The sequence below is a fragment of the Anas acuta genome, chromosome 3 (assembly GCF_963932015.1).
Source record: "Anas acuta chromosome 3, bAnaAcu1.1, whole genome shotgun sequence".
In the NCBI taxonomy this organism is placed as follows: Eukaryota; Metazoa; Chordata; class Aves; order Anseriformes; family Anatidae; genus Anas; species Anas acuta.
Window position 1 is genome coordinate 114,470,310 of NC_088981.1, and position 16,860 is coordinate 114,487,169.

Below are 16,860 nucleotides of genomic sequence, written 5' to 3' on the forward strand. Positions count from 1 at the left end.
ATCGTCCCCTTTGATGGCTGCAAGACTTGGCGTGTTTTAGGCACCAGCTTCATCTTTAATGTACTTCGGAATGGAGAGGTGCAGTGGGAGAGAAAGCACAGATTAATCCAGCCACACCTAACCTGTCTCTGGTGATGGACAAACGACCTACTGTGAAATGAATGAGGTGACCCAAACCCACCCCAGCAGAGCATTTTGGCGCATGCTCCTCACTCAGTTTACATATCACTCATAACTCTGACAAACACCCCATGTGCATAAGGATTAACTGCACAAATCCAGAGACAGGGAGATCTTCTTCAGGAGGTCTATGTTCTCTTTTTCTGTTCCTGGGGTGTGTCACCCCTTATTTGTTCAGCTGAATTTTGAGTCAGATCCCTGCATCCCACGGGACTCTAACTTGGAAAAGAGCTGAGTGATGAGGAATATGCTGGACAGATAGTATCTCAAAAATAAGATGAGTAAGCATTGCTCCCTATTCATCATTCAACAAAATCTTGAAAATATCAGGCAGTACATTTAAAATAGAAGCTGAAATAACTAATAATTCAGGATAACACCAAATTCAGGCTACACTTTCAGAAAATGTTCCAGGACAATAGGTCCATCCAATGGCCACTTGTAGGAACCACCAGTCCCAGAAGTCTCTTCTTGCTTAAGGTCAAATCCAGGGAAGGTTCATTTCATATTTCCTTTTGTATTTCTTACTATTCCCCAAGTATCCAACACCAGCAGCCCTCAGTACATGTGTCTGGTTTTATCCAACATGGAAACTATTCAGAGGTTTACCCCATTTATATGCCACAGTCTTTATTCATAACTGCAAATTGAGACAGATTTATCAATAATAGGGACTAATTTTTCCTTTATCTTATGTTGTGAGGGAAAAAAAGCTATGAACTGAAACATATGAGACAAAACTGACAAGATGTTATGAGAGTAATTTAGGAGAACATTATTTACTGCACTGGAGAAAAGAGAAAATATCAAAAGCTCACATGGAGTCACATTTGCCTTCACACCATTTTCCATTTTGTTTTGGCTTATTTTGTCAAAATTTTCATCTTAAGCATAAAGGTAAGGGCAAAATTAGTAACTCTATATGTATTTTGTATATAATTGAGTATATTTTATATATATTTATAATAAATGCACACATATAATTTATGAATGAATTTATACATATTACCAGTTTGGAAGTGTTGTATCTTTTTATTTTTAATTCCTTCTTTCCCCACTCTTTTTATCCTCCCTATTGAACAGAATCTGAAAAAAAAAAAAAAAAGAGAGAGAGAGAGAGAGAAAAAAAGAAAAAAGGGAAAGAAAAAAAAGCAGCGGGTAAATATTTCTCTAAACATCCCTCCTATCGCTCCTTCAAAACACATTTAAACTTCCAGTTTTTCTACTTTTATATCCAGAGAAATCACCATACCAAGAATCCTTGCCAGTGTGTTCTGAAACCTTGGAAAGATCCTGCAGAGTATCTGGCTTTTGCTCTTGCCATCACCTTTTTAATGTTTGATCTTAATAATAAATAGTCACTCAACATCTCCTACATTTTGGTAGGGATTTTTCTGTCAGTACAAAGCTAGAATCTGTTCACATCTTGGCACAAGCATAATGGTTGCAAAAAATTAACTCAAAAAGTTCTATGAATATGTATGTCAGTGAACACCCATAATTACCCTTGAAGTACTGCATCACACAGTATTCCTGACAAAGCAAAGGTTTTCTATTGCACTTCCTTGTCCAGTGGATATTTTGTTTGTGTAATTCCACTCTCAATAAGGTTCTTCATTGCAGAATCAGCACCTCAGAGAAAAGCCTTCTGACTGGACATTTCCCTCCTGTATTTGCCATTTATACCTCTTATGCTATAGAAATTACTGCCAAAATAAATAGGGGCTGGGAGTTATACCATATAGAGATGATGAAAGGGTTTATAATCTCATTGCTGTTATTTGGTTTCTCTCTCTCTTTTTTTTTTTTTTTTTTTTTTTTTTAATTTTGTCTTAGGCACACAATTCCTTCAACCCAGACTGTAATTAATTTTACTACATCAACAGTTATCTCCGCTCCCTAACCAGCCTTGTCATTTTAATTTTTCACAGGCTTTCTTTTCTTCTGTCCATGTGCCTGCTCCTGTATCTTCGTGAAGTCTCATCAACCCTGGCCCAAAGCTTTAGGCAAATTTGTCTGTAATGTACTCCTCTACTTCAGACATAAGAGGAAAAAATGCCATTTCCACAAAGGGGGGAGAAGGAGAGATGATTTTAACCATAGCATTGTCTAGGAATTTTGAAAATCCAGTTTAAAAATAAGGCATCCTTACAGCTGCAGGCTTATATAAAATAATAAAGTTCAAGTGCTATTGAAGATGGGACTACAGAAAAAGGTGTCAAGCAGAGAATGTAGACACCGAAAACACAGAAAATTCAATGAAATTGTTGTCATTGACTGCAGCAGAGCTAAACTTTCCAAATTTCACTGACATTCGAAGTGACTGTCAAGAAAGAGCTTGGGTCTTGGAGAATGGTTCTGAACAGTTAGATGCAGTCCTTGTAATATTTGTTTGGCTTGCACTTTGAATGGTTCACTGGGATTCATTGTGGGGAGGTGTCGCGTTAAAGGGGTGTAGCTGATTAACCGTTACGGGCCCGGTTGGATTCAGAGTACTGAACCAGTCGGACATTCACCAAAAACACATTAACCGCCTGGGGGTCCAGTCAGATATTCACCAAAAACGCATTAACGGTCTGGGGGTCCATTCGGACATTCACCAAAAACGTAATAACCGCCTGGGGGTCCGCTCAGACATTCACCAAAAATGCATTAACCGTCTGGGGGTCTGGTTAGATTCAGAACACTGAACTATCACGGATAACCACCCTCACCCTAGTTGCATTAATGAGAGCTATCACAATGCAATCAAGTATGGTTTATTACAGCAACAGATAATCAGGTTCTTTTGGATTGCTGGCGATAGTGACTGTCTGCAAAAGCAAGCTAGTATGCATGAAATACACAGGTGTTATAGGTGTTACAGATGTTATAGATGGTATAGATGTTACAGGTGTTACAGATGTTATAGGTGTTATAGGTGCACCGCCTAGAAATAAACGCGTTAAAAGGATCAAAGACTCTATAGAGATTTATAAGCAAATATTCAGATCTCACCCAAAGGCGTCCCAATGGGGGGGGAAGAGAGGCTCAGCCCGTCGACTGATCCCAGGAGTCAGGAGGTCCTAAGGATGCTGTATGTCCTTGGGATGGTATCTCCCCTGACGGTGGTATCTTCCCTAACATCCCCTCTCTCTTGGGCCAATTTATATTATTTTCTATCTTTTAGGTGGAGCTTGAGTGGCTCTAGTCAAGCATATCTTAGTTATGATTGGTGTAAAGTTTTCCTGTCTCCGTTTAAAGTAATAGGCTCCGAGAAATTCTGAGCGCATGCTCAGTGAGGGGTGGTCGCACCTTGGAGGCGGGTAGCTTTTGGGATGGAGGTGTGTTTTGGTATTATAATGATATTATAATGAGCAAAAAGTACACTAGGGTACAGCATTTGTCAAAACATGACAGGTCTTTGGCTTAGGGTGGCAAAAAGTGCAGCTTTGTGCACAAGAACAATCGAGGTCCCACCTGATTACAGAGCCTAGCCGTGGTGTCTCCACTCCACTCCACGCTCCGTGGTGTTCCTTAGAGCTAGCACACCAAGTTTCCCCAGCGCGATAGCATCTAAGGTTGGGAGCCTAGGGAATGCTCAGATAATGCAGTTATGCCCTACCCTGGAAGCCTCTTCAAAGCTGTACCTTTTCCTTAAAAATGTGAATGTTAGTTCTATTTTCCTAGTTACTTCAGGCATTTACACCACAGGAGGTCAGTACCTTGCCAGGCCTTCTCTAGTAGATTTTGTGAAAGGGCTCAGTGTCTGTTGCAGAGTTCACTTCAATGTGGGCCACGCTAGAGCCTCAGTCTTCACCATGACATGCCTATAGGCTGCTTTGAAAAGCAAGCTGAAATCCTGCTCCTGCCTTTTTATGTCCTCCCAAAAGATGGACTATGACAGCATAAAAGAGTGAGTTCCTTTTATCTGAATCCCCTGCAGCTGGGCCAGAAGTCTGTCACAATCTCAAACCTATCAAGGTTCCCCATTCCCTCATGGGTGACCCACATGTTGCACTGTGGGTTTTCCATCTGGCTCCTTCCACCACTCTCCTACCTTACCATGCCTTCACACCGTTTTTTAGGATGTATAACATCTCCTTATCAAGGGGGATTTGGATGTTCAAACTTGCCCATAAAACATCCATGCAGCGGATCACCAAGCATTCTGATGGCAGGAAGCTGTAATATGCAGGTGTCCCACAGGCCGAGGTGGTATTCCAACTATTGTAAAACAAAGTTTTTGGCTTTGGACATGAAATGTGTGTTCTCTTTCTCCTCACCGAAGACATCCTGGGGCAGTTTGGATATGTTTGTCCTTCTAACCATGTGTTTCCTGGAAGAGCAAGAGCTCGTTTTATCTTTGCCTCTCCAGGTGGCAACATTTTCAAAATAAGTCTGCATCTGCATCATCCACAGAGGAGTAGAATCCCATTTCATCCAGGTGCTGTTGATATCAGTCTAAAAATAGTAAATGAAGTCTAAAGTATTTTTAGAAAAGATGTAACCTCACTTTAACCATGTTCTTCAACCACTAGATGGTTATAAACATCATCATTATCTCTAATCACCACAATGATTTCTTTCCCATACACAACACAAGAGCCCTTCAATTTCTTACTTATTCAGGGCTCACTTCATGTTTGTACTGAATTCTCATCATGTTTTTTTCACTTTCTCCCCACTTCATTCCCATGCTCCACCACCCACTCAATTAATGCACAGCAGTGTGGGAAGTCAAGATCAACAATGTTAAAGATTTTTTAGCCCTGTTTATTTCATTAGAGGTCTAGACATGCAAGACATTACTTATTCTGTAAACAAAGTATGGATAAATGCTTGGATTATGAATTAAAGGATTAATTAAAGCCCTTAACTGTTTCCAATATGTCTGATTTTTTTTCCAAAAAGAGGCTCTATTGTATATTTTTGCATATCATTTACATTCAATATTATTTGCATGCAATTTGCATAAATCCTGACACTTCTAATTATTATTTGCTTTCACACTTCTTGGATGTGATAGAGTAACTTACCAGGAGTAGAACTACTTAAGAAGAGTGGAGTTTAGGAGATGGAGAAGTCTTATTTCTTCAGAAAGGAAAGGATCTACTACCATGTGAAAGTAAATCTGGGCATCAGCTTTGGAGGAAAGGAAAGGTCTCTAAATCATTTCAAAAAGTCTGGACATCTCTTCAAGATGCACCCTTTTATACTTATAAACTCAATATAGTTCAGGGTCCAATGCTGGTGAATCTACCTGTGGTGGCCTGGCATGGACTACACTGTATTAGTAGAGCAGCTTTCTTCCAGTGGAGACACCAGAGAGAGGCCATAATCATTTATGGATCTAAAATATCCCAAAACGTGAATAAAGTGAGAGTTGTCTCTCTGAATCTAGATGAAACTGAAGCAAAAGCTGGCAGAAAAATCAGCTCTTCCTTTCAGTTCAGTTGGCTCAATTATTTCTTTGATCAGAACCAAACAGCAACAGAGGTACTCTCCCAGAAACAGACGCACTCTCCATCCTTTCATCTAAGGCCTTCTTGAACCATCACATTGTGAAGGAAGAACAAGAGAGAAAGGCATTATATATTCTTTTATGGCTAACATCAGACCTGCATCCACTAGAGCTTGCAGGATGAGGTTCATCTAACCGATGTGTGTGTCATTTATGTCTTTATCTGAACTCCATCATAAACTGGAAGTTCTCTGGGAGCCAAAATCATCTCTTACTAAAGCAGGAATATAAATTAAATCAAAAAGTCCTCATGTAATTGAGCCACAGAATATCAAACTAACCTATACTGACCATTTCTTATATGCAGGCACCTACAAGAAAAATGACTGTAGGCTATTGCCAACCAGTGATATTTCATGGGGAACAGCTAACAACCAGATCCCACTTCTTGGCAACACAGCAGATACGTAGCCTTTCCAGATACAGAGGCAGAAGAGGAGACATCATTTTAGCAGGATTTTAAATCCTGTGCTTCTCATACAGGATTCACTTACATTATCTGGGAAGTGTGGATGGGATCATACAAGTGCATTGGTCATTATGGCTGTACTTGCACGAATGGACTAAAGATGATGAGAATCAGGGATAAAGCACTATTCTATCATTATCCAGCCTAATCCAACTGGATCTTACCCACAGAAAGCCCAGATAGTGCATGGCTTGGGAGTTTGTATGAGTGAAGAGCATCCTCAATGAGTATAAATGAAGCTATATCATAGCAGGGTCAGATAACAGGAGCCAGACTGTTTTCTATATCACCATAGATTTAATCTGTTTTCTCATTAAATTTCTGCACACTGTTCACAACATAAGCAACAGGCTTATCTACAGCTTCACTCCAGCTCAGGCCCAGGGTGCATGTACATACTTTACAACTTTGGAAGCCAATGACACTTTCTGCAATGGCCAGGATGATAATTGCTACACACATTGGGGCTCTCATGGCTTACAGTCTGGAATGACAAATTTCTGCCTAGAGAACTGAGTAGCTCACCAGCCAGCACTGGCACCTTAGCTCCTTCAGCTTGAAGCCTGGTTTGTTTTCAAATCAAGGTTTCTCACCTTCTCTTCCACAGCTGATTTGGCCAGAAACTTAATCTTCCTACATCAGTATTTTTCCTGCACAGGAGTATAAAATTTATCTTGTGCCACTGGGGCACCTTGTAACCAAGAAGTTTATGGTACAGAGAGGGTATAATACAGTTCCTCATCTTCCAGCTCAGTTAAGCAAAGCAGGGAGGAATCCTCTGAACAGCTGAAGTACATCGGTATTGTTATTATCACTCATAAACAGTAGTGCTCATAACAAGCTGGTGATTTAAAGGTATTAGAAAACAATGATATGGTGGAGGTCTAACTCAGCAAAACACTTTTTATTTCGAAACAAAACAAAACAAATATTCATGAGCACAGATTTAACTAGGGAAGCATGAAAGCACTTGCTCATGAAATGGAAGTTGAATACATGTTTATTTGGTTTTGCTCAGGAAAAGGAAAAGGTTTACACACATACTGAAGATCTTTGAAAGGGAAGATGGGAAGAAATGGGGAAATTCTTATATATATATATGTATGTATGTATGTATATGTACATGCACACAAATACCAATCAGCATTGCTCTTGTCTCTAAGACTACATTGGTGTCAGTATATTAAATAGGGTCAGGGTACAGGCACAGACACTCCACTATCTACAGTTGAATTGCTAGGCTAATTAATCCCTGAAAGCTTTTGGCCAGACCCAGTTAGCACTCCTCCCAGCAAGTCTTAGAGAGAGTTAATAGAGGTATAAGAAGCCAAGGACTGTTCTCAACAGGCTGCATGGTCGCACCTGCTTGTTTTGGAAGCTAAGACAGTTTAGTAGCATAGACGTGGCCAAAATCTCCCTGTTGGCTGCAGAACCAGGTCACAAGTTTAGTTGTACATGCACAGCACAACAGTTTGTTTCCCTGTGCTAATATGGGTGTTTCTCTGACCATGGAGACAAAAACCTCAACTTCGCTTTGACTGCAAGCCAGGCAAAGCTTGCTTTGTCAGTAGTCCACCACTTGACATGACTTCTATTACACTTCTACCGCTGCTCCTGTGACAATCTGCTCCCTGACGTCATTCTGAGGTTTGGGCATTGTATCCAGCTCCTCTCTTTCCTTGTTGTAACCACCTGAAGGCTGAGGTACATCTTTCTGGGCAGGGCACACCTGGACTGTTGGCTGCTGAAGTTCCTGAGAGTCACCAGGAGACATTCCTCCACATTGCTGTTGATGACTGTCACTTTTCCTGGCTGCAGAAAAGATGTCTCTGTTACTTGTCTTACGCTGAAGAGTGTTCATTTTTCTCACAGTCTTAGCTTCACAGGGCTGCAGGCTCATCTCCTTCAGTTGTACTGCAGCTTGTCCTACTACTCTTGTTTCTTCCATTTCTGTAAAAGCAAAAGTTGCTTGAATTTTACAGTAATTTTATGACCCTAGTTTCACATTCCTTATCCCTCCATTCCTTTACTGCATATTAAAGACATTAACGAAAAGCAGTTAAATGATGGAAAATTATTTTAACTAGCCACAGGATTTAATTTTGGCAAAAACAAGTTTTGAAAACCCAATAACCATAAGCTGCTTCCACCAAAAAATACAGCAAACACAAGAGCTGCTTTGTTCTTATTGATACACGAATAGCTTCCATGGCATTTGTTGATGATATCAAATGTTCCAATAAATAATCAATAACAAAGTGTATAAAATACAGCTGATTAATAAGATATATATTGCTAACAATGAAAATCATTTTAATACTATGCATCTACAAAACATATCAACTCTCTACAAATAAAGCTATAATATAAAGAACTTTTAATTTCCAACATTTCAATCCTACTCAGGGCAGAGCCTGTAATCTGCAGCATTGGTTAAAAATGATGTTGAAAAAAATTATTAAATCATTGTTGAAAATGCAAAATATATACTATACATATTTCATGTGTAAATACAAAATGCTTATATCCTAATAATCTAATTCCTAATAATAGAAATCAATTGGGAAGTTCTTGGTAAATTTTCAGTAGTCACACATTTCTGTAAATAACAGTTTTTCTTCTCATTGCTGTCTTAATATTGGGTTATCGACTCCTTTAAAGTACTAATTGCATACATCACTAACTTCAGCTTTCTTCTTTGTACATATAAACAGTATGTTGATCATCTACACCAAATCTTAATGCTATTTTGTGGTATGTATTCCCACCCTCTTTATCTTCAAAGGTGACATTTTCAACTCTGAAAATAGGACTCATCAAACAAGTTTGAATTACTGGAGTAGGCTAAAAGTTTTCTGGACATGAGCAGTTTCAAAGATGAAGTATTGAATTGGGATTTGTAGGACAAAAGTAATGGGAAATAATGGGATGTGTTGCGGTACCAGGAACTACAAATAAAATGGATGATATTCTGTGTTTCCACAAGTAACTTGCAACTTGACATTAAAATTAATTCAAATGGAACTTGCACACAGTAGGAAGAATGACAAGCTGGTAGACAGGAAGGAGAAGATGATCTAAGCAACCTAGGAACAAGAGATGAGGCCCCTTTCTGGAGAGTGGGAGACCCTCTTCAGGTAAACAACAATGATTTCTGGGCAGTAGTGGGAAAGGAGTTTGGGATGAAGGTCACTTAAGTACAGTAACCAAAAAGATTCATGAGATCTTTTGGTGGTAGAGGAGGAGTGAATGATGTTCAGGAACTAATTTTATTTTTGCAGTAACACAAACCAGACATCAAAATCAAGTCTGAATAAAGTAGAGGGTACACCCAGGGAGTAGTCATGCCCTGGAACAAGCTCCCCAGGGCAGTGATCATGGCAACAAGACTTCCAGAGTTCAAGAAGAGTTTGGACAATGATTTGAGACATCGGGTCTGATTTTGGGTTTTCCTTGTGGAGCCAGGAGTTGGACTCGATGATCATTATGGGTTCCTTCACATTCAGGATATTCTGTGCTTCTATATCTCTATACAAAATAAGAGTCAGAAGAAGAATTCTAAATTGCCAGGACTAGTTAGACTCAAAGAAGGGCTTCCATTTGAATCTAGTGATAAAGACTTTTCACTGAGAAAAAAAAAAATACAAAACCAGGAAGTCATACTAAAGCAACACTCAATATAAGAAGTGAATCATAGAATCATGGAATCAGAGTATCATAGAATCTCAGAATGGTTTGCATCATAAGGGAACATAAACATCATCCAGTCCTACCAGTCCTACCTGCCATGGCAGGTACATCTTTCACTAGATTAGGGTGCCCAATCCCCAAGCCCCATCCAACCTGACTTTGATCACTTCCAGCAATGGGGCCTAGATTAGGCCTCAAAACTGCAAAAATAAGCCATGAAATGCAAACTAGCGTAGGATACAAATCTGGATGTAGGAATAGAAGGTTTTTTGAGCAAGTTTGCTGATGACACCAAACTTGGAGGAGTTGTGGACTCGAATGAGGGTGGAAAGGCCTTGCAGAGGGATCTGGATAGGTTGGAGAGCTGGGCGATCGCCAACCGCATGAAGTTCAATAAGAGCAAGTGCCGGGTCCTGCACCTGGGACGGGGAAACCCTGGCTGCACGTACAGACTGGGCGATGAGACGCTGGAGAGCAGCCTAGAAGAGAGGGATCTGGGGGTCGTGGTAGACAACAAGTTGAATATGAGCCGGCAGTGTGCCCTGGCAGCCAGGAGGGCCAACCGTGTCCTGGGGTGCATCAAGCACGGCATCGCTCGTAGGTCGAGGGAGGTGATTGTCCCACTCTACTCTGCGCTGGTGCAGCCTCACCTCGAGTACTGTGTGCAGTTCTGGGCACCACAGTATAAAAAGGACATGAAACTGTTGGAGAGTGCCCAGAGGAGGGCTACGAAGATGGTGAAAGGCCTGGAGGGGAAGACATACGAGGAATGGCTGAGGGCACTGGGCCTGTTCAGCCTGGAGAAGAGGAGGCTGAGGGGAGACCTCATCGCAGTCTACAACTTCCTCGTAAGGGGGTGTCGAGAGGCAGGAGACCTTTTCTCCATTAACACCAGTGACAGGACCCGCGGGAACGGGGTTAAGCTGAGGCAGGGGAAGTTTAGGCTTGACATCAGGAGGGGGTTCTTCACAGAGAGGGTGGTTGCACACTGGAACAGGCTCCCCAGGGAAGTGGTCACTGCACCGAGCCTGACTGAATTTAAGAAGAGATTGGACTGTGCACTTAGTCACATGGTCTGAACTTTTGGGTAGACCTGTGCGGTGTCAAGAGTTGGACTTGATGATCCTTAAGGGTCCCTTCCAACTCAGGATATTCTATGATTCTATGATTCTAAGTGAAAAGCCACCAGAATAAAGTACAAAAAGAAGCAATATGCACCTCCACCTCCAGGTGTCTTCCTGTTAGCCATGTATTAGTCAATCAAAAGTTATTTAATTCAACACCAAGATCATAATGTGAAGCTGAAGAGATTTTTTTTGTTACACCACAGTCAGACAGAGTAATACCTTGATCCCTTCCCTCTGAAATACTGCATATCTATGCATACGGCTTTCTTCCTCATCTCCATCCTCAGCTGCTTGTTCTGAGACAACAACCAGGGACCCTACCTCCATTGGTCTTTGCATTGTATAATCAACTACCAGAGAAACCCTATCTTGCAAGACTTACTGCGGCGATTAATAATTAAGATTCCAAAAGCTTAATTGTATTAGAAATGTGGGATTTCTTATGGAGGGAACAACTGTAAAGCAGAAATGAAACAAAAAGACTTCAGCTTTGATTTCTCCTCTGTCTCCAAAACCAACAGTACTTTAAATACAGGGAAATCAAACATTAGACATTTCCAAGTCATATGTATTAAATTCACTTAAGATATTGTTATCCTTGTTTAGATTTGAACATATTGGGGAATCTTTTTGTCTTGCGACTATTCCTAAAAGACTTTAAGTGGCTGGATTGCCTTTTTCTGACAAAAAAATCTTTCCATGAATTATTTACACGATGGCTCCAATCAATGCTGTACCTGTCAGCCTCCCCAGCCAAAATGAAAGTTCACTATGTAAAGGTGCCAAGGGAGAATGGCAGCCTCCCACTGCGAGTTTATAGACAGAACTAAGTCAGCACGCATTATGTGTCAGAGCCGACATCAGACAGAATCAGATCCTTTGATCTCAGACCTCCACAGGAAGCTTAGATCTCAGACAAATTAGATAAAAAATGAATTTATAGCAGATACGTGTCCTAAGGCACACAGCTGAATGCTGTGTTTTGGAGGAGTACAGCAAATATCAAAACACATAAACTGCAGAATTTCCTCTCCCCTTCTCTCTCTCCCTCTGCTTTTGTGATGGATGCTAATTAAAAGGAGATAAAACTGCAGCTCGCCTCTTCCTGCCTCTTATGTAATCCACACACTTCAGGAAGAAGGAGAAAAATGAAATTCTCAATACAGAGTAAATGGGTAGTTCAGCAGGGTTATCCGAATGCCCTTAGATCCGTGCAGTTGGCAGGTGAGACCAAAAAAAGCCACTACAAAATAACCACTCCAGGAACGTTTCACACTTTCAGAGAGGGAAGCCAGTGTTTTATGCTGCCAGCCACATGTCCCTGAGGCGGTCTACTTTTCAGTGACCTCAGAAGTTGTGTTTGATCAGCAGAAGATGAAAAGACGAGTCTTGAGGAGGTCGGTGGAAGATGAGCATTTCCTAGCATCGCAGCAGCGATGCTAGGAAATAAAGGGGGACACAAAACAGGGGTCATAGAGCCACTTTGGGATGCTGGCTTGGACTCGCTGCTGGGAAAGCATGGCATGAAGGTCCATGAGAGGGAACTAGAAGAGGTGGAGGTTACGGAGAATTGTACAAAGGAGCCCTGCATGGTTTTTCCAGCACAGCAGAATACCCCAGTGCAGTCCTCCCCATCTTGCAGGCTTGTCCAGAGCTTTTTGAGCTTTACATAGTGGCTATCTCTGTTATCACTTTAGCTACTGGACCCCTGGCAGGAGGAGACCTTGTTGCTGCATGTGTAGCGGGCAGCAGGAATGACAGTCCCCACCCTGCTCCAAGAACACTGGTTGATGTCCAACTCTTTAAAGATCTGAATTATTCTCAAACTGCAGTCTCACCTCTTGCTACAGGCACATCACTTTCATTCTCTCCTGGATTGTAAAAAGGCTGGACGCGAGGTGCATGAGCTTGTGCTTCCTTCTGGGGTGCCTTGGTACTGGCTCGTGGTATATCATTCTGTTTAGTCCTCATTTCTGAAATGAAGCATATCAGTCACATCACTGCCAATGCATCCTCAGTTAAACAGCAATTATTAATTCAAGCAACTATTTATTGCTGGTGAATTAGCAAGGTAATCTAGAAGTATTCTTTCTGCCCAAAAGCAGGGAGAGTTTTTTTAATGATCATTTCTTATGTTTTGCTATTTAGGAACCTATCTGTTCAGGTAAAATCTTTCCTTGTGTTGTCACCATATTCAATAATATTAGAAATTCAGACCTTAGTGCAGCTGGTGTTCATGATGTAATTTAGCAGAAAGACTCCTCAGCTTGGATTTTCAAAGTTATTTGGAAGCAAAAATCTGGTGAAATTACTGAGGAGGTTTTGAAACCAATGGGAAATAGGGGTCTAAAATGATGTATAATCTGAGAGCTTTGTTGGCTTTTCAACTGTGTCTTCCCTGTACACTTGGCTAGGTCATAACTTCAGTTAGCACATCTGGAAGGCCAAAATATTGGTAATTTTCAACATATCCAGAAGCTTAAGATGACTATTTGGGAATCAAGCCATTGAACATATGCAGTCGTGCATTTATCTTCAGTTCTTCCCTTTATGCCTTCTCTCTTGGGAAAGCCTCTTATATTTGTTTTAATGTCAATACTAGAATTCAGCAATCTTAAGACAAATTAATGGAGTTGTGGATTTGCTTAGGAGAAGATCTCCAGAGAAGCTGCATCCCTGCCATTACCACTTCGACACACGTGATGCTGATAACGTGGTGTGGGATGTGAGCATGGCTCTGCCACTGCCTCTAGGGCATTCACAGCACAGGTGTCACTGGTCCTGGGTAAGCACCATGGCTTCACATTAACATCACTGTGGCAATGTTTTGTTATGTCACCCTTTATCAGGAAAATGCAGCAGCTTTTCTTTGCTTCTCAGTTCTTTATCTGCACTATAGAAATCCAATTTTCATCTTGTTTCACATAGAATTAAAACTTTTTCCAGCCAGGACTCAGTCATCTGCTATATGCACAAAACTTCATAATCCTGAGCTATGAACTACATTGCTAATTAATTAACTCTGCAGAGCTTTCTCTGAGTGCCATTGTACCCATGAACAAGTCAAACAAAAAAATAATAAAAGTTAAGTTACAAAAGTTCATGAGACAAATGGAGGAAACAAGTTAAAGGGTCGTTAGAACAGCAGAGTGGGGAGATATGTAACTAGACAAACTTATTCCGAGTCTTATCCAAAGACAGAAGATATTAGGACAAAGAAAGCAACTGGGCTATATTCATGTAAAAGTCATAAATTGTGTTAAAAATTCTGCCAAGTTTGCCTTGCTGTTGCTGCTAAATCCTATTGTAGCCTCCTAAGAGATTTGCCAAATGAAAGAAAGAATCCACAAGTATAAATTTTCATGGACATTTCCAACTTACTGTTGCTTTTGCTCTTCTTGAACCAGCAGAACACAAGAGTGAGGACGAATGCAGAAGCTACTGCACTCAGCAAGACAACAAGTATCAAGCTGGCCTTCTCTCCCATGGGCACAGGGAAGATGGTAAATGGTTGAGACAGCACAGTGAACTTTGCTCCTGAGAATTTAAAGCAGTCAGAGTTTATTACAAATGTAAGGACACTCATTCCACAATGAAAACACAAGGCTATAGACTTTTGACAATGCTGCTGCTGTAAAAATGCATTCAGGAACAGTCCAGATGTCCTTCCATCCCCACATCTAACATTAGCCAACAACATTTATTTAGAAATGGGTATGAGGACAAGACAAATATTTAACAACTGTATGTCTCAAACATTCAGTGCATCCTGAAGCAGAGTCAGTGTCTTTGTATTTAACAGTCCTTAGTATTTCTTCCATGAGTTTGTCCTGTCGATTACCAAGCCTAGAAAATATGTTCACAAAGAACCTGTTTCTGAGACAAAACAGATCAATCTCATGCAGAAAATGTTCATACTTTGTCTAGCAAGACAGGGAAGCTGGTTGCAATGAGAAAGGTGCTAATTCATGCACAATTTTTGCAAGCTATTCATCACTTATTTAAATTAAGTTGTGGGAAATTTAGAAACAGTGACTAGCATTAAGCTGAGTCAGAAAACTGCTGGTGAACATGTTTATATTTTTCACCATGTTGACATCGAGCAAATATAAACAAAAAGTTTCAGTGTCATTGCTGTTAGCATGGTAAACACTTAGCGTTTGGAAGCACACAAGATTTGGGTAATGCTCTTTACACAGAGATCCTACAGTTTTCTGTAAATGAAATCAGAATCAAAGCAGCCACTACTCAAAATTTCCGTGGTCAAGAGTTAATAGGTTATCAGCTTCTGAGCTTCAAAGACTGGAAGATGCTTAACACTGCTGTCTCCAAAATCAGAAATCTATAGGTGTTTGGATCCCCCATAATTTTTTTTATTCCAGTACTTTCAACAGTACTGGTGCATGAGCTAAGGTGTGAGAAATTAATGTAAATACTTCAACTGTGAAGAAATTGTTTGGCATATATGTATCTGGGCTTATTCTCCCCAGAAATATCCGTACAGAGTCTGGGCTTAGCATAGGTTCTGGACAACTTCCGAAGACATTTTGAACAGAGATGTATTTGGGAAGAGCAGGATTTTAATAAAACTTATCACGGTACTCACGATAGACCAATTTGAAGGATGTGGATTTGCATATCAACCTATTACCTACGTTATTACAAGACTCATTATCAGTCCAAACCTCACAATTTTAATCATTTCAATGGGCATATATTTTTTTTACTTGTTTGAGCTCCAATTTTAATAAAAATCTTAAAACCTTTTTCATCAATTCATTAAAAAAAATGAGAAGCACTGTCAGATGAAGGTTTGCAGACTAGGGTAAGTACTGTAAGTACTTTTATATGAAACTAATTAGCTTTGTGTCAATATTGTCCACCCGAACAAAGCAGAGCTTCATCAGAACAATGTGAGAAGCATGTTCCAATTGGAAAAAATTTGCCTGCAGATACAATCATACATGAGCTTCAATTGAGAGGAAAGAAGCAATCTCACAGGTATCAAGGACACCACACAGACAGGTTCTTAAAGGTTGCATTTCACACTAATAGCCTGCAAGTAGACTGCTGTTGGTTTAAATAGAAAGTGGATGGATCAAGCCCACTGGGATCCATATCAGTTAAGTGAATATTACTGCAAAATGAGGAGCAAGACTATGCAGCAGTGCTATGAATAGCCCGCTCTCCCCAGGAACTACCACTAAGCCACTTGGGATTATTGCATTCAGCATCATCGGCATCTTCTGTGCTGTCTCCAAATCGCATGAGCCTGAAATGAAAATGTGTCCCAAACTTCTATTGTTTGATTGTTTAAGTTTTGTTTGTCTCAAACGATAATCAAAGTATAAAAGTATAAAAGTCTTTATTCTGACTCCAGCATGGTTTCCCATTACAAATGAGCAAAGGGGATTGCTTGTTTGCTGTATACTTTTACAACTGATATTAAGGGTGTACAACGCTCTGATTTACATAGGCAATACCTACACAGATTCATCAGCTGTATGCATTGCTGGTTTTAAACACCTCTTTGCAACACTCTGACTGGCTAAATGTTTCATAAAGGGATCTCTATTTGACCTTTGTTCAGAGGAGAGAAGATTTTGTGACTCCCCTGAAATAGCTTTCAAAAGACATTTCATTAAGCTGCACTTTCCACTAAAGAGTCTGATCCTGTGAGGTGCTGACTTTCCATCTGCTCTCACTGAAGTGAAGGCAATGGGAGCCGTGGGTGTTCGGCAGCATCCACCCCAAAGTAGACATATGTTCCCCCTCAAAAGTCCCACCTCCGAGTATTCCCTGCACCAAAATTCTCCCTTCACAGAGCCATGGGAAGCACTCAGTGCTGATTAGCCACTTGTGACTGGGAGGAGAAAAGGTTTCTAAAATAA

At 40.5% G+C, this 16,860-nt stretch overlaps 1 protein-coding gene across 7 annotated transcripts in view; it reads right to left on the reverse strand.

Annotated features, from left to right (window-relative positions):
- Positions 1 to 6,429: 6,429 nt before the first annotated feature.
- PKHD1 (PKHD1 ciliary IPT domain containing fibrocystin/polyductin) overlaps positions 6,430 to 16,860 on the reverse strand; it is a 252,325-nt gene continuing 241,894 nt past the window's right edge. For 4 of the 7 annotated variants that reach the window (XM_068678848.1, XM_068678850.1, XM_068678849.1 and 1 more), the window contains 3 exons: positions 14,351 to 14,506; positions 12,808 to 12,942; positions 6,430 to 8,102 (listed from right to left, as the gene is read on the reverse strand). In XM_068678848.1, coding sequence (XP_068534949.1) covers positions 7,747 to 8,102; positions 12,808 to 12,942; positions 14,351 to 14,506 — 647 coding nt within the window. In that variant the 3' untranslated portion in view covers positions 6,430 to 7,746. Of the gene's footprint in view, positions 8,103 to 12,807; positions 12,943 to 14,350; positions 14,507 to 16,860 lie in introns of those variants that run through there. The other 3 variants (XM_068678852.1, XR_011095438.1, XR_011095437.1) reach the window with 3 other exon arrangements.